We start from the raw sequence: 19,593 nt of genomic DNA, 5'->3' as shown, positions 1-19,593 counted from the left end.
CAAAATTTTGAATAAGGTAACGTATTTATAAGAGGCATATCAAAACTTCAAAAATGAGTAGCACAGGAGCGCCGTCAGCTAAGCGAATTCCTTCAGAAATTGAAAAAAAATAATACCTTTTTCTTAAAATCGAGTATTAAGTTTTTCAAGAATTTGTATTTCGAAAACTGAACGTCTAGAGAAAAAATCAGAAAAGTACTATTTTACTTAAAACTGATAAAAAAAAATAAACAAAAATTTTTATTTTGAAAATATTCCAAATTTTGTGTTTTGCGCAAATAGAATCAAAATTCTATCAGGCCTTGACAGGTATACAATTCTGTTTGTCCTGACAAATACCTTCTATAAACGTCATGGTTTTAGACCCAAAACTTTATAATTTGGAAAATGCAGAATTCATTTTTGTAACAAAAATTAATAAGATGAAAATGCCAAATCATTTTTCAATGAATAAATTTTCTTTCGATTAATAAAAAATAGAAACTTGAATGTCTATCATCCGTCCGGATTTTTGTAAATTTTTCACACTTTACTTTTAAACATTGAAAGTGATATCCGTATTTAGATATTAAACGGAGAATTCATTAGAACATTATCATTGACTTCCGAATTTATAAAACTTTTTGACTTTAAATTGTATAAGACTTTTGTATCTATTAATTTAAAAATAAATATTTAATTTTGTTTATCAATGTTTTATTATAATCGCATCATAAAAGGCATAATAGGTAAAGTATTTACAGTATGTATTTTGCATTTTAAAAAACAAATTCAAATTCACTTCTAAAACAGTGTAGAGTATCATGGCGTCTTGAATGATATCATTACGTGACATACAATCATTTTTGTATATGCAAGTTACAAGTATTTGTAAAGTTTACATGTTTTTGTATTTGCAAGCTTACATAGCCTTTGATGACGCAGTACCTCCAAAATACTAAATAATAATCTGATTGGTGTTTGCTGTCACATGACCGGATGTATAATATTATAGAATTTATTTAAAAAAAAATTATTTTCATTCATATATTTTATAAAAATAATTTTTGTGTTTTGTTATCTAAATAGCATGAATTATCTAAATTTTTATGCAACCGATTTATTCTTAGTGGACAAAAGCCTATTAGGAATACGATAAAAGACACAGGAAAACAAGAATTTTCCTTTAGTGCCGAAAAAAACGAAAAAAAATCTTAGGCGGTTATTAATCAGCTTTCAAATTTCGAAAAACAATACCGACTCCATTGCACCCGATTAACAAATGATTTTTAGCAAATTAATTTTGCTAAAATTTACTAAAAATTAATGAATACAACGCATTGGCCTGTGTTAAAATACACATAACAGCTATGTGAATAGTAAGTAAAGTAGTAAACTAAGTAAACTATATCTATTATATTTATATGTATATTGTGTTAAATAAGTGAAGCAATTTATTGTAGTTTAAGAAAAAAAAGCTATCCTCCACATTCATTGACCATGACTCTTTATGTATGGACGGACGTTCACACTTCTTGTTTTTCATTCAAATCCGGATTTGAAAATCGTTACTACTGATACACAATGCACCAAAAACATTGTCAATTAAATGAATGTCTACCACAGTAAATCCCTGAAAACAGTACTCCCTTAAATGTTTTGAGCGTAGTAAAGGATGTATCCTAATCGCGAAGAATATCCAGTATGGGTTATTCATTTCAAGCATCCTGTAATCCATTATGATTACGTATGTACTTCATATAACGCAAAACCGTTTGTTACAACGTCGAGTAGTACATCTCTTTTTTTCAGCATCAATGCACCAGCATAAGAATTTCTGAGTTTAACCAAAGTGTAACTTTTTATAACGATCACAATTATTATGAATACTCGTTGGATAAATTATTATTCAAACGCCATTTCATCTGGTGTTATCTCATGTGGGGGGGGGGGGTAGAGCACTAAAAGTTTAATTTAACCCACCCGATGGCTATAGAATAAGACTTTTACACTTTGAAATTACTTTATTTAATTTTAACATTTGTTAAATAATTTTGAGTTTCACCTGAAAGGAATTTACCCAAGCTGTTCAGTTGGTTAAGGCGTAACCAATTCCGTTCGCGGTACGCCTAAGGTAGCGGATTTGATTCCCGCCGTTACAACAAAAATTAATTTAATTAATAATTGTGATTGGCTGGTAGAGTGCATGGTATATGTATGAAGAAGGTGCACTCAGTCTCTGAAAATAATTGAGGAGTTGATAAATGAAAATATCAGCGAATAAGGTGGTAAAACACATATATGGTATCATCATGGGCTCTATAGCCTAAGTGGGTCCTTCGAGGGCAGCCAATATAACCTAACCTAATATGAAAATATTTTGTATTGAATGATATAATATTCAAATACTTGATTGTGAATTGCTTATTGATATTTTTTCTATACATCTAGTTTTACTTGAAACAAGCACCTTATTAATTTTTTTTAAAGATCACATTTCTATAGGTCTTCTTCACATTTTTATAGGTCTGTAGAAATTCTAGAAAGACACAACGACTGGCCGTATATTCGCTTTATCTCTCTCATAGATTCTTTTTCGTATTTATACAGCTTATTTAGTAAACACTCAATGCATTCTCTATATATTTGTTTAAGGCTCTTAAGTTACAAAGTATTACTGTTTGAACATCTTGTACCTATATACTTATATTATTTACAAAACATTTCTTGTTTCTATGTTAATAGTAATACCATACTTGGTATTTTTTAATAATATTTACATCTAATTATCACTAAGCACGCAGTTTTTATTATAATAATTCATTATTTTTGTATGTACTTTATAGAAATAATTAATAATTTTTCTACTCCAATTAATAATTTAATTAACGTATATTGTTTTAATTAGGTAGCAATAATCTTTATATACGCACTTATAACATAAATAAATCACTTATAATAGTGATTCATTTTTCAAATATTAACAAAATATACTCTTATTGTTAGCTAAGTCTCCTAAAATAGTACAGCGGTCAAAGGTAGTTCGCTCCATATTCGTTGTACCTTAATATAATTCGATGACCACGTATATACTGTGCACGAAATGAAAAAACAATATCAAACAAAATTTTTTTTTCTTTTTTATCAAGCAAACAGTTTCTGTTCTTAAAAGTTTTCTGTACCCCGCACCATCTATAAGTTTTCAATGTTGGGTCTTCTATAAACTACCCCTAACATCGTCCAATTTGACTAAAAAACAACAGGATTCTTCTTATTATTCAAGAAGTATATTCTCCATTGTATTTCCAACACAGTCTAACGGTGTGTTCACAAATTGCTATACGCACAGATATAATGAAAATTGAGCAAAAAATGGATCAATAAGACATCAAAATCATATAGTTTTTCTTAAATTTCAAATTTATCTTTTTTAAAACAATTACGACTTAAAACATGATATAAACATATTGAGGAATCCCCAAAAATTATTTCTTGCATGATTAATATACTTTATTTATGCTTAAGTAAAAAACTCATAGCTGTTAATAACTTTTCGTAGATACAGATAAAAATATTTAATTTTATAAATGACGCTATCAATAACAAACTTTAGTGGGTGTAAAATTTTTAATTAATAAATTGCATAAATGTGTAATGAGAAAAGTAAATAAATACGTGAATATGTAAAATAAATTGTGGAATCCAATTATAGCCATATTTTTACCAAATAAACCTATATTTTTAACTAATCTAAATTTAATTATAGTGCATATACGATTTTGAATGGTCAGCCTGGTAAAGCAACTTTATATTAGTATTTATATATTTCCAACTAGAAATTATACAGCTGCTTCCCTGGGTAGGTTGAATTTTAAATACATGCAAGTACTTCAATAAATTCTGTTAAAGAATTTTCATACAAAATTTGAAGTTGATTGGAACATTCCTTGTTGTCTCGTTTCATTCACGTTATCCCATTTAAAATTTGCTTCCATTTTTCCCCCTTTAAGGATAGAATTTCGGAAAATCCTTTCTTATCGCCTGTCTACGTCATACAATGAGCATACCTTCCAAGTTACAGGTCTCTATGTTCAGTGGCTTAAGTTCTGCGTTGATCCATTAGTCAGTCAGTTATTCGGGACAAAGCATTTTGTATGTATAGATATTGGGCGTTATTTTAAAAATTAAATCTATTGCTTAAACTTATACTCATCGAATAACTTAAATTCACAAGGAATGCTGAAAACAACGCCAAAAAACCCCAGAATGAAAGTGGGGAAGATTGATCGAATATTTTCAAATATACCATACCCAAGTCTGGTAACAAATAAAAGGACAGGATGTGTACATTAAGAAACTGTAAGTAATATGAAAAATACTCCAGTCGTTTAAAATTTGTGAATTCTTTTATCGGTTGTGTGTCAAATTTCATAAAATTTACTATGTCCATGCGGCCATAATGTCCCACAGTGAAGTGTGGCGGAATACAGCTAGGAAGTAATGTATTTTTATGAATATTTCTTATATTTTATTCCGGGGTCAATAATAAAATAACACCTAACCACTTAATATAATACATGAATTCTTTGCGAACTTCTTTTCTAAACTCGGATTTCGTTTATGGATCTCTTAATTATACTTAACATGTTACAAGCGACACTTCATATTCTAGTAAAAACCGTGACTTTATACAAGCAAAACTTACTTTTATATTAGAATATTGAAAAATATTTTATGCTTTCAATATAACTAGTAATTTATGAAAATACATTATGTTCCATTTATTTGCATTTATGCATGAACGTTGTAGTTAGTGCTGTGAAAGTAACGAGAAATTGAGTACCCGTATTTATTCGTTACTCAAATAATCAGTACCCGTTACTATCATAGCGTTACGTTACTCGTTTTTTTTAAATACATATTACCTTAGGTTCGTCACGTATTGTTCAACTGTAGAAGTCAAAGTATATATATTCTAACGAGATACATTATTTGAGTAACGTTTCAGTACTCGATACTTTATGGAGAAACCGTTACTCAATATTCGGTACTTACGGTTTGCTTCTGTTCCAGTTGTAGTACGTTTTTAATACCCGAAGACAGATTTTCTACCATGGGATCATAATGGCCGAATATTAAGGAGGCATTCTGTAATTCAGTCTTTTAATGCGAGCCACCAAAAAAGGCCAACAAGTAAATAGTTCAATCCACATTCACTTAGCTCAGATACCAAAAGTGATTGATCATGGATTGGATACCTCCACGTAAGAAGAAATATATATTAGTATTAATTTTGATAATTGCAACCCTTCATGATTTTTCAACGGGAGAGACGAACGGTTATGTTTAACCGTCTCAACGATAATCCCCTACCACGTATTATCTGCTCAGTTTACAATAATGTGTGATAAAATTTTAAATTAAGAAACATATTCTGAATATTTGATCAATAAAAATGATTTTACAATTTTAAATAATTATGAATATCCTGGTCGTTACGCGTTATTGATCACTCTTACCGCATATTTACATTGAAAAAAATATGTGAAATAATTTTTGTATCGATTTCACTTGACCAAGTAAATATTCGTTCATTGATTAAAAATTTGTTGTTTTGTAAAGAAAAAAAATAGTTTCCAAAGTTTACTTTTGTGGTCAAATATTAATAAAACAAATAACTGGGGATACCTCATATAGTTACAAATAATATTTAAATACCTTAAAAAGTTATGACTAAGCTGACAAACTATGAATAAAATTCATTATTTGTAATGACGAAAAGAATTTCTCTTCTAGTAATCTGTCTTAATTTGTCTTTTTCATTATGAATAAACAAGACGACTTAAGAGACATGAGTGATAGTTGATCTCACTTGTATGGATGCCATGGTGGATAACTCATATTTCTTACATCATCTTACTACATGCAACTAAAAAAAATATATATTTATAAATTTCAGCGGTCAAGGGCGATGTTGAATTTGTTTCTTATTAATAAATTTTTATTTAAACATAAATGATGATCAAGTTGGCATTAAGACTCTTATTTCAAAGGTTCTGAATATTGAATTTGGATGTGGATAAAAATAAATAATTCGTTATTCCTGACCGTTCTATTTAGGAGCCACTTTTCATTGAATCCCAAACCCTTTAAGGGATTTTTTATTATTATCAAGTGTTGTATCCAAAACCTCAGAATAGGCTTGGGGTTTATCGTCTACCAATGCTGTGTGAAACGAGACTAAAAATATGCAGAATTTTGTCAGGTATACTTTTTTCTGTTAATATTACCTTTACTCAAGACAGTTATTCTGTTAACGCATGGTTTTCAAATTATTTTCAAACAATGTTTGATTGTGTAAGAAGACAACTTTCATCACTCTCTTGACGGCCTGGCAGGGCACCATTTTCTATAATTGGCTTTGGATGATCATATGTATAAGCTAAGTAATATTGCTTAATTTTGTCTTGGAAGGTTCACATAAAAAGTATACTTTATCCAGACTATGTGAAAATTAGATACCATAAATCTACCGCTACTACTGAATCAATAAGTACGGATACCGAAAAGTATATACATAACATTTACGAGTTTTAAACCAATACGCTTTTAATCCTTATTTAAAGATACTTTCCCAATTTATCTTTATGTGCATCTATTTAACTTTTTCTTTTTTAACTGTAAAGTAGCAGATTTGCAATAGTTAGTACCAACAGTTGGTCGCCTTTTGCTATAATAAATATACTCTTAGAAAAATAAAGGTAACCTTTTTTATTTAATGTCATTTTATAAATAAACAAGCCGCTACCCGCTAGCTTCCAAATTTAACAACATATACCACATAATAATCCGTTACCTCAATTAATCTCACCAACCCCTCCACCCTTCATAAAAACTGCAAAGTCACCAATGTCAACTTTCAAAATAAATATTACCATATTATATCCCTCAATTCACTAGCCTCTGCTTAGTTCGTTCATTCATCACGAGCTTTAAATCCAACAAGTTACGGAAAAAACATTGGCTTCGGTCGCAAGTTAGTATAAATATTGAGTTTAAAATGCATGCGTATATGTTGTTTTATGGCTGTATCCACCGTTCATGTAGCGAGAAAAACTACAATAGATACCAGTTTTTCAGTGTAGTTATTCATCAAATTACGCCAGAATCAGTCTTTGTGTACGAGGAAGGCTAGCCTTTGTGTGAGAGGAAGAAATACAGAAACAGATAAGCAGGCAGACAGATAATTGTTTTATATTATTAAAGAGAAATTAAAATTACTTATTTTTATGGTTCTGAATCCTATTATTTGATAATTTTATATAAAGTAGATCAAATTCAAGGAAAAATGCGTGTTATAATAATTATTATTTACACATTTTAACTAACTATAAAAAAAAGTAAATTTTTTTCTGTAGGTAAAGCTAATTATTAAAATAAAAACTAATAACCGTATTTAATAATAATTTATACTATTCATATTATTTGAGTAACACAATATATATAAGAACAAGAACCAGACTAACAAAATTTTTAAAAACGGTGTTCGATAAGCCGGGGCGTGAGTGGCTTTTAATTCTGAAAGGTGTAAAGTATCGAAAGAATAGACTGTTATATTAAATAGGCGTTTAGCGCGAGCTGTTTGACGATTCTGGCGAAGGCTTGTTTGTTGGAAAAAGGGTAAAATCCGATTATATAACTGAGTTGTTTACGTCCGGTATATGATCAAGTCATCTTTACTATTACATTTAAACTGTCATTTGGTTTCTATGTATCTTAGCATAAATCCATTAAGGCGTTAAATGGCGGTAAACATTATGGCTGTCAAGATTCGTTATGCGAAAAGTTTTTTCCGGAATTAATTTATTTTTTGCTATACGAAATTCACCCAAGTTTCTCCAAAGGCACAGTAAAAACTTAGTAAACATTAGGTATGACACCTTATAGCCGTAATATTCTTTTTCTTGGGTTTTACTTAACTTGAGCATATAAAACGAAAAGTAAGAATATCATTTTTCGATATCTGGAGTAATTTTCAAAATGTCGAAAATCGCAAAATTTTGTTTAATTATCCAGCTTTCGATGTTTCGAAAACCAAGGCAGATATCGAACAATTTTATTCTTATTCGTCTACATTTTTGAAGTTATATCAAAATTATTCATCAAAGTTGAAAGTAAGGCACTAATAATTTTTACCACAAGTCTAAACTTGCATGGGATCTCGTACTGACCACTCAAGAGAAACTCAGACAGAAATTTTTTGAATATTTTTTTATAATAAAATGTCTATTTTCAAAAATGTACCTGAAGTGAAATTGTTTAAAGGGTATCTGCTGCTTGCAAGTCTATTGTGCATCTTTTCACACAAAATATGTAAATAAAAGTTAGGGTAAGTACATGGGCGGATAAGTTTACAACAAACCTATTGTCTTTTGTTCTTGCTAATGTAACCCTCAAAAGTTGATTATTAATCCTTTTCAGCTGGATTGATAACAAGTCAGACCTCCGCCAGGTCCTGCCGGAAAGGAAAAACCTTTTTGTAAACTAGTAATATCTCCCATATTCTATTAACGCCTATAAATATTTGAACCTCTTTGAAGAGTAGGCTCTTACAAAAACTATAAAATATGGTCAACACTCGGATGGTCAACACTTCACGGTAAGTTAGTATATATTAACTCTTTATTGTGCTGGCTCTTGGTCTGTCATACTTTTTTAAATTATTCAAATTCATTCTAGTTAAATAAATTGTTTAAATATATTTAAACTTTAACCTATGTACCTTATTTTGACTTTATAAATAAAAGTTTCCTCAAATTGCTTGTTTGGTAGTTGGAAAGTTAGTCTTCATTTACTTTGCTAACTAATTAATTTAGTGAGTATTTAACGTTATTTGTCCATTAATGTAGGTAGGTATTCTGTGATTCAAAAGTGATGTTATGCACAAATAGGTACATATATTTTCTATCGATTTGAACCGAAAACAATGAAACATTTTAACAAATAGTCTCCATATTTTTTTGTATAAATAGTTCAATTCTTGCTTTGTTCGATAACCATAAGTACCTATCTATTCTAAAAATATATATTTTGTTTGAAGCTGAAATTTGTCTAGATTAGTTGGCAGAATCACTACGGAGAGATTGAATGAAAATGATAACAAAAGGGAACTTAAAGGCAACTCTTAAACGTGATTCGTCTAATTGACATCGGTTTGATTTATGCTGTATTGCTTTGAAAATGCACGACTTAACTCTTATATGAAGGTATCATCTTGTTAAACAGATGCTTCCTATCAAGTTTTTTTTTCTTGCGTTTTGTTTTTCTAATTACTCAGAATGAGTACTTTTTTTTGAAATATATGAGAAAAAATTAGACGGTATGAGGGCAAGTTTCCAATGAATACATATATTACTTATATGTCTAAGTTATAGAAAACTCGTTGAATTGTTGTACCATGCAAGTGAATTGTTTTTGTCGCATTATTTATTTTTCAGTAACAACGCTTGAAACTGGTATGGTTTTTCCATGCAATAATTCAAACAAGTGCAAAGGTGTTACATTCGTAAATTACAAAATAAAAAAATTGTATATTATAATAAAAAATTTGCATTTCTAATAAATCAATGTCTTTTATTTCCAATACCTTCCAATAAACAATATTTATGATATACAGGATGGTCCAAGCTATACCAGCAGGACTCATCAAATAGTAGATGAGTTTTTCTCGAAATGGGGTGATGGCACACCCATATCTCTAACGTAGGTTTTCGTAATTTTTCATGAAGGATTCGTAGCTCATGTTACTTAGAACAGAACACTTTTTCAGGGATAAGTTTATTTAGAAATCGATCTTATTTTGACGTTATCTACCTTTTGCTGAAGTCCTGCTATTAGAACTTGGACTACCGTATATATGAGGGCAGAGTATCACGTTTTTCCATTTACAATATATTGATCGTAAGTGCATAACGAACTTTCAAATCTATAAAGAATTTTGTCTGATTTTGATACAAATTGGGTTGATAGTAAAGAAATTGAGATTATACCGTGGCCCACGAAAGTGGCCCACTTTCCCCTTCACGAAAATTAAGATTTTCGACTGTTTCGGCGATATTTCGTGTGTACTTTATTTGTTCGATGAAAAATATTACAACAACGCGTAAAAACTGGAAAAAACTAAAACAAACAAAAAATTTTATAACTTCTTTGACCTTCGAAATTTGTAAACATTTTGTCATTTTTGTACATGCTGAATATCTTGTGTTATCAATGACTTTTTTACAATATGAGAGAGAAAAAAGCGCCAAAAGGCGTGAAAATATGAAAACTGAAATTCCATTATGGTAACACTTAGAATGCAATTAAATTCTATATAATTGAGTTATTTTATCGAAGCCAATATTGAAAAAAAAAACTACATTTTTAAAGTACACCGTTTAATTTAAGAAATGCGATCTATTAATTCAGAATTAAAATAACTTATATTTAGCAAAAATATAAATTCGAAGAAATTATATTGTACTATTAGGTTCGAACACACTTTAAATTTCAAAAAATTTGCCTCAATAAAACCACCCAAGTATAAATATATTATATATTTATTTATATTGATTACGAAACCTTACAGTATGCAAGATTGAATGATACCTACAAAAGAATGAAAATTAATCAAAGAAATTCTCTCTAATATATATAAACTTATGGTCTAATATAACATTACTGGGCTCACGGTCTAATATAAGATTACATTACACATATATGAAAAATGTTTTGATTTCCCAAAGGAAATTAAAACTTAATATATTTTTACCTATTTAATGATAAATATATTTCAAAATTAACTTTTTGGTGAAGTGAATTATAATCGAGAAAATGTAGTTAAAGGCTTAATGTATGCTTGAAGTAAAATTAACCTAATAAAAAATGGTATTGTATACAAATATAAACGGTTGGCTGATAAGTCCCCGGTCTGACACATAAATGGCGTCGCTAGTATTAAATGCATATTATTTTTATATAGTACCAACCTTCAAATGATTCGTGTCAAAATTTGACGTCTGTAAGTCAATTAGTTTGTGAGATAGAGCGTCTTTTGTGAAGCAACTTTTGTTATTGTGAAAAAAATGGAAAAAAAGGAATTTCGTGTTTTGATAAAATACTGTTTTCTGAAGGGAAAAAATACAGAGTCCGGAAACTCATTATCAAGCCAAGTTTTTGCTTCCACTGTATTTTTTCCCTTCAGAAAACAGTATTTTATCAAAACACGAAATTCCTTTTTTTCCATTTTTTTCACAATAACAAAAGTTGCTTCACAAAAGACGCTCTATCTCACAAACTAATTGACTTACAGACGTCAAATTTTGACACGAATCATTTGAAGGTTGGTACTATATAAAAATAATATGCATTTAATACTAGCGACGCCATTTATGTGTCAGACCGGGGACTTATCAGCCAACCTATTATGTTTGATGTTAATTTATAATATTTTCCCATTGAGAAAGATTGAAAGAGATAAAATTTTCTTAAGTTAATAAGAATTATCATCCTTGAAAATTAAATAATTTGGTTATAATTTTACAATTCAAGATAAACATCTCATTAACTTCGGCTATTTTGTGGGAAGGGCAGAATGCACCATACAGACGCAATCACAAATTATCCCGTAAAAAGCTCTGGGTTTTAAATAAGAAGTTATTAAATGTATCATTTTTCAGATACAAAGCAAATTGAAGCAGTATAATCATTTCGTATTTGATTATATAGGGTGATTTATTTTAATTGATTCCGATTTATTTATTTTAAGAATATATTGACAAAATTATTTTCGTTTAAAAGTCTCCGAAGGCCGAATACATTCCCATTATGAGGTTTTTAATATGTGGACTATTTAATAGTTAAATGCTGAACAAATTAATTTTTTGAAAGGGAAAATCATAGGTATTATTGTTAATAGATTAATTTTCCTTGGCAAACAAACAATATACGTAGGTAATATTTGTTTGAAATAATTTTTTTTAGGCTTCCATTTTATGAATTTTTTTCATAAATTAAATCCAGCTTTAAACAATTCAACTTTTTGGTAATATATTTATATAGATTTTCCAAATTTTACTTTTAGAATGCTTATACTTGTTTTTTATAAATTTTCTATAAAATATAAAAATTCGTTTATTCAGTTTTTATTAATTTTAAGATGATTTACCAAAAATTAAAAATTATTAGCATTCTACAATGAAAAATATAATCGTAATTCTAAAATTACTAGTAAATTCAAAAAATTTAAGCCTAGGATAAGAATGTTTAGAACCAAAATTTCATATTTTTACCAAAGAAGTTAATTTGTTTAAAAAGATAAGGATTTTCATTTTAAAAAATAAGTTGACCTTCATTTGACCATGAAACCGGCTTCTTATGAATAACTTGATATCGGGAATGTATTTCTCCCTCTAAATTACAGAACTTTAGCTCGAAGCATTTAAAAAAATCGGTGTACTTCTTTAAGATAGGTATCTGGCTTTATTAAAATGATTCTCCGGTATATAATACAGTTTCCATAAATTATCAACAAAAATTTATAAATTCCAATTATCAAATTGACAGTCAATTTAATTTGAAACGGAATTCTAAATATTTTTGACTCACTCACATTTATTCATAAAATTGTTTAAATAATTGACACAAACTTATTGAGAACATTTTGTTGTGTAAACCACTAAAACTAAAACAAAAAGAGTGAAAATCTTTCATTAGACTATAAAACTATTTTTAAAAAAAATGTGGTTCACTCTCAAAAATATACAACGAGCACGCCACACAACCAGTGTATACAAGCTATAATGTCACAGTTTGTAATATTTTGAAATTGAAACAAGAAAGGCAATCAACTAGTAATAAGGAAGCCTTAGTACCTCGATCAAAAATTAAAAATGTACTAACCTTAAATGTAGGGGGACGTGCGTAGGGCAGACGAACAGATTTGTAAAAAAGAAATTAAATAGCCCAATGGTCTTAAATCTCATGAGTATTGATAAAGTCAAAATTTTCTATCAAGAAAAACCATCAATTCTTTATTTAAATAATTAAAACAAAAATTTCGAATAGGACAAAGTGCTGGATTAAGGCTCATGCCACGAAGCTTGTGGCTCGATTTAGAGAGGCAAAATATTCGTTGCAAGGACAATATTTTATCAGCACATTTTAGCGCACACGGAAAAAATACGAAAACGTATATTTTGTAAATAAAACCATGGCAATTCTTACATTGAAGCTTCTATTAAACTACGTTCTATTCTGTACGGAGTATTGATGGAAAAACAAGTCTTGGCTTTGATCTCACAAAACTAACATAACCAAGGCAGAGAGTAATCTTGAACCAACACAAGACCTACACCAAAACTATATATTCTTGAAAGACTCTTGCAAATGTAAATTCACCCTACTTTTTTCTGTTTTAACACAGATTTTTTTGATCAGAAAACTCAAAAATTTTGTCTTAATATTTATTATTATAATTTGAATTTTAAATATTCTAAATTTATAAATATAAAATATTAGAAAATAAATTTCATTGTTCGCCGATAAAGAACAAATTTGCGCTTTTTATTAGCCGCTCTGATCAGATTACATGAGCTCATACATTTTTATATTTCGTTCCTTATTTCTTTATGTCATTGGATCATCATAAAATTAGGATTATAGCCATGTATTCAAACAATGCCATGTATTCCTCACAAATATGTAAATTAATTCCAGATATTTGAATTCTAGGTCTTTAAAATCGACTTTATTGTGATTAAGTAAAAATTGAGACTCCTTGCTGTTGTTGCAAGGCCAATACAAAGAACAAGACATACAACTAGTCTTTCTTTTTTCTAAGAGGTAACAAAATAAATATTCATAGAGGTAATACATAGAGGTAATAAAAGTCTGTCAAATAAATTGATCCAACAACATATGAAAAACATATGGTAAAGGGAACGATTAAGTATTTAGGTATACGCATATGATACTGGTTACAAATTATTATTCAATTAGCGATTAAAATTAATAAATTTTTATCTTTAAATAAAACAAACTCATCTGAAAATCATTCCTATTTTCAATTTTTTTTATTGTAATAATATTAAAAATAATAATATTGTATAAAAACACTTGAAATATAAGCGAAATAATCAATTTGCTTGAATCGAATCAATTTTTAATGTGTAAAGTTTGTTTAAGACAATCCATAAGCGAATCTTGCATTCACTAAACAAATTGCATTCTAATTTAAATATTTTTCCGTTATGAATGCTGAGTTTGGATTTAAAAGTTAGGTTTTCTTCTATTAAAATACTAGGTACTGGAGGCCACTGTCAAAATAATAAATTAAGGCAATCCACAAAATTCAATAAGTCTTAGTGCAAAAATCCGGAAGCCTTCTTTGAATTTAAATCAGGCATGTCATTATTAAACAATTTCGAAGACTTCTGTCATTTTCTTCATAAACACAAAAATATTGTGAATGGAAGCAAAATTCTCCAAACTAAGCAATCGTACGTGTTATGAAAAACTTATTGAGTGGCTAGTTTAAAAAATTTGCGAAAGCAAATTTTTTAGTACGCTTACAGCATGTCTATGTTTTGTGAATCCTAATGAAAAATAAATCATTTTGGCTTGGGCGTTTCCGCGTTCTCTTTAAAACTAATGGTTGTTCAAAAATACTTGATGAAGTTTATATTATAAATTTTTAAATGCGTCTGTTGTAGTTCAATTTCAAAATAATGAATATGAACAAACTCCAGTTTTTGTACAAAATTCGATAATGATTCGTGCCTTTAATTTTAACTTAAAAAACCTTACCTAATTTAAACTTCTTATATTGGAAACATAGTGGAATACAAACGAAGATATACAACGTCAAATATTAGCTCGCAATAATACCTACATTTATGAAAGGGGTAGTTTAGTTGTGGGCTCAAAAATTGATACAGATTGATAAAAATTGAAAGCCTGCTTGTTTCATTTATGTATTTCTATTTCCTTTAGTCAGTAATATTCGATATCATGTTTAGAAATCATTGCCATCGTTAACTCTTGATGGCATATTGAAGATCGAAAAGTTATAGTTAAAAATAAGTGCTATAAAAGCGTGATCTAAACAAAAGTTTTTCATAAGTTTTATTTCACGTTTAAGATAAAATAATTACCTTAATAACCTCAGATTAACTGTTTCGCTAAGAGCTGTTTATTTTTACAGTCAAGATATCTGCCTCAAGATATTCTTCTAAGTTTGCAAATTCTCCAGTGTTTACGAAAAAAATTCATCGTAAATAAGGAACTCCAGATAGACATTAGTGGCATTACGAAAATTAAAAATGTAAAATATAAAAAGCTCGATTAATATGAGTATTCGATTAATTCATGTATTTCATTTAAAATTATGGGTCTAAAAGTGAAGTGGATCATCTATGTTAATTTGTGCTTTGGTTTATTCAAAATATAAATATTTTTTAATCTTTTTATTTTGCAATTTTTAAATTTTTATGATAATAAAGGCAAACATGTCAAAGGTATTTTAACGACAGTAAAGCCGAAACAAGTAGCCTTTTACTACAGACTGTCCCTACTCACAAAAAATTTCATCTCACTGACTAAAGATTAAAAGTATTTTAATATGTTCGTGTAACATAGGCCAATTGAAATGCCTTCTAACTATACGAAATAAATATTTAAAAAAGAGATCGTCAAATACAAAATCTATAATAAAAATCAAGAGATAGACATATAAAACATCGGTAAGAAATGATTGATATAATATAGTTTGACTCACGATTGGTTGAAATACATGTTTACATATTCCAACACTAGAAAAAGAATTACATTATTATTTTTTTGATGGTATGCGCGTATAGTATAAGTAATATACACCTGTATGCATATATACATGCATACATATATACATACCATACATACATAATCTACTCTAAAAAGGAACAAAAATTAAATTAAAAAAATTACATCCATACCAACTTGACTAAATACCACTTAACCGTGACAAAGAAAGAAATAAACTAAAAAGAAGGGGAAGTTATATTGTATATGTGTGTATTTTGATGAATTGAACCGAAAAAAGGCTTTCTCGAGACGAGCGAGGGGGAAATTTAAAATCAAACTCTAACGTAACATCCACAATGTGTATAAATTGAGCGTATATTTTGTTTTCATAATCATTAATAATTTTGTAAGTTACTTAGTAACATCAACTAAAAAATATTTAGTTTTAAAAAAAAGTAACTTAAAACAATGTATCTTAAGTGTTTGTTAACTGCCTGTTTAGTGGCAACAATTGTGAGTGCACGATCAACACAAAATACTCAACAAAATGCGATACCAGATGCTGTCGAAACACCGCGTGGATCATCAGATATTACATCATATATGGGTGATATCAGATTTTTATACAAAGTGTATCAAGAATGTTCGGCAACTGATTTATCATCGTGCTTAAAATTAAAGTTAGTCACAGCAATTGATCGTGTAGCACGTTCATATTCTTCAGTTCCATTATTCGATGGAGTGAATTTCGTTAAGGACCCAAACACCATCGATACATCAGCACCAATCAAAAATGAAGCTGAATTAGAAGCATCTTTACCAAGATCGTTAGCAGATCGTGAAGATACATTAAATGGATTAATTTTTGAAAAAATTATTGATTTCTTCCAATCACATACCTTACAGGTAAAGTATTACACTTTTTTAGTTACCTTTTTCAAAAGTTGATTGACAAGGTTTTGATTTGTGTGTAATCTCCCGGAAGGTGATATTACATTTAAAGATAAACTAGGTTTGTAATTTAGATCAAATTAATAATTAATTGTATTTTACTTTATTAATTTATCGATCTGAAACTAAAATAAATACTGTTATAACTATTTTAATACGGTTACTGAATTTCAAATTATAGATTAAATTACCAACCGCCACTGACTTAGAACGATCATTCAATGATGCCGCTGAAGGACGTGGTAAAAAGAAGAAAATGGGTGGTTTATTATTGGTTCCATTGATGATTGGTGGTACCTTGATTCCATTGGCTTTTGGTGCATTAGCTTTGTTAGCTGGTAAAGCTTTAATTGTATCAAAATTAGCACTTGTATTAGCCGGTATTATTGGATTGAAAAAATTATTGAGCGGTAGCCATGGTGGTCATGAAAGTGGACATGTCGAAGTTGTAGCCGGAGGACATGGAGGCGGTGGTTGGGGACGATCATTCAATAAAGCCGAAGAAGCACAAAATCTTGCCTACAGAGCACATGCTGCAGCTCAACAAAATACACAATAAAAATAATTATTTAATTTATTTTTGTCGACTGATGTGTATAATAGGATAATTAATTTATTTTTCTATTTTCGTAAAGAGAAAAAAATCTAGACGAATGAAAATAGGCATGAATGGATACGAACAAAAAGCTCTTTTCCTCAGGTGATTTTATATAATTAAACAAGATTAAAATCGAAATTATAAATTTGTCGTAAAATAATAATCCTTTCAAAAAGGATTATTATAACATATTATTTAATATTTATTATACATTTTTTTGCTTTTCTTTTTCGATAAGTTTAATTATATTTAATTTATTATTTTGCTCATAAATTATTGAAATTGTTATTTAATTTTGAAAAAAAAAATTGTGTATGAAACTTGTATGAAAATTGGTTTGAAAAACCAACAAAAAATAAGAAAAAAAATCGAAACAAATTTTTATAATAAAATTTTTATAAAATAAAATTTTTCACTTTTTTATTTTATTATCCTAAAGGAAAAAGTACCCATTTATTTAAAATATCAAATATAAGATCAAATAAATTTATGTAATTTTAAGTTAAATACTGGAGAAAATTACATAATGACAATTTAGTCGAAAATTATAGAAAATATCTAAATCGCTAAAAAAAAGAAACTAATATATAACTATCTAATAGATAAAGAAAAAAATAAATAATTTGGAAACTAAAACTAAGGCCATAATTTTGTTTTAGACAATTTTTGTGAAAAAGGATAGAATTACATATTTAATTTTTAAGCAATTTGGTGTTCAATTCATTCGAAAAGTACAATAAAAAAATTCTCAGAAATGAAAAGTAACCAATCAACATTCAAAAAAACAGGTTTGGAAGAATATTTTTTAAATTATAATTTCACTGAGAATTTCTTTGTTAAAACAGTTAAGTAAAGATTTATTTCGATATTATAAATACACAAAAGAAAGTTTTCTTAAAAAAACAAAATTCGTGTACAGTAGCCGACAAAAACGTTCCAATCAATAATCTGTCAATCATTTTTAATAAACATTAAATCGAAACAAATTAAACAGATTTTATATTTAATTTATTTTTATTAAAAGAAAAAATTTTCAATAACAGATTGTTACCTCTTCTTTTTTCCTTAATTAAGTTTATTAATTGTTATTTGCTGATCTTCTTTGTATTAATAAAAAATCATTTTACACACATTTGTGCAAAACATATGTCGACACACTTATGTTAGGTATATGATTTGGTTTATCATTACCTTGGTTTACTAAACTATCAATATATGTAAAGTTTACAACGGATTTGTTTGGAATTTTAAATGAATACCAAAAAATGATACACTTTTAAGTAAGTATATTACGATTTTTATCTGGTATTGAAATGAATAGTTAAAATTAAGAACGGTTTTAATAAAATAATTAGTGAGTTTATTTAATCATAAATTAATTGGATATAATTCCTTGGGCATTTTGGCCTAAAAATATACTTTACTTTTGTTCTTATATACGAGTTTTCACAAAAACTTAAATTATAATTACATTTTTGAATAAAAGTTCTATGTCAATTTTTTACAAAATTTTTACTTCCGCCAACACCATACACCTATTAACTGCAACTATACGTTTGTACACTTTTATAAGCTTTAGTTTGATAATAACAATCGAGACTTTTTTATTGTATTTTCTTGCATTAATTTGTCTTTTATGTTTATTAAGAAAGTCACTCACAACATAATTAGTATGATCAAATTAAATTTTTGAATTTTTTAATTCTGAGTTCGGAGAAAAAAATTGAATTTAGTAGATCATTATGATACAAACTGAAGAAACTAAAATCTAACATTTTTTGATGGTCGGAAAGGGTCCAAAAAAAATGGTAAAGTGGCCTAATCCGGTCTTTCACGTCAGACACCGTCGGGTTAAGTTAAAAATAAAAAAAAAATTTAATGAGCTTAAGCGCCGTAAAAAGGCGAAAAGAATGAGCAGCGAATGAACCCGATTGGTCCATCGATGTACCCACAAATTGCAAAAGACCATCGATTTTGCTCGAAATTTCAAAACTTCATAACTCTTGTTGTTTTAAAGATTCAAAGCTGAGAAAATGGATTGTAGTTTTTGTGCCCATGAAGTATCACACACAATTTCAGCAATATCGAATGTATACTTTTTGCAAACCGCAGCTGAATGCAAAAAACAGGACTTTTGTAAAATATCCCTAAAAAATTTGTTGTGCGGTAACGCGCTATTTTTTTTACGCGATCATATGCTTCAATAGTTAAAGTTATAAATACTAAAGTGCCAACCTCTTATC

At 28.4% G+C, this 19,593-nt stretch overlaps 1 protein-coding gene across 1 annotated transcript; it reads left to right on the top strand.

The window, feature by feature from the left end:
* The first annotated feature begins 16,225 nt into the window (after positions 1-16,225).
* Positions 16,226-17,349, top strand: LOC123305596. The gene is made up of 2 exons (XM_044887366.1): positions 16,226-16,707; positions 16,934-17,349. Exons 1-2 carry the CDS (start codon positions 16,270-16,272, stop codon positions 17,309-17,311), a joined length of 816 nt encoding a protein of 271 aa, XP_044743301.1. The 5' UTR covers positions 16,226-16,269; the 3' UTR covers positions 17,312-17,349.
* The last annotated feature ends 2,244 nt before the right edge of the window (positions 17,350-19,593 follow it).

Source organism: Chrysoperla carnea, chromosome 1 (assembly GCF_905475395.1).
Source record: "Chrysoperla carnea chromosome 1, inChrCarn1.1, whole genome shotgun sequence".
Lineage (NCBI taxonomy): Eukaryota > Metazoa > Arthropoda > Insecta > Neuroptera > Chrysopidae > Chrysoperla > Chrysoperla carnea.
This window is presented reverse-complemented; position numbering and strand designations above follow the sequence as displayed.

Bases quoted from the DNA above. Each gene is read 5' to 3' on its own strand.
- LOC123305596 (XM_044887366.1), top strand. From the start codon at position 16,270: ATGTATCTTAAGTGTTTGTTAACTGCCTGTTTAGTGGCAACAATTGTG. The intron at 16,708-16,933 runs GTAAAGTATTAC...TTCAAATTATAG, and splicing joins TCCAATCACATACCTTACAG to ATTAAATTACCAACCGCCAC.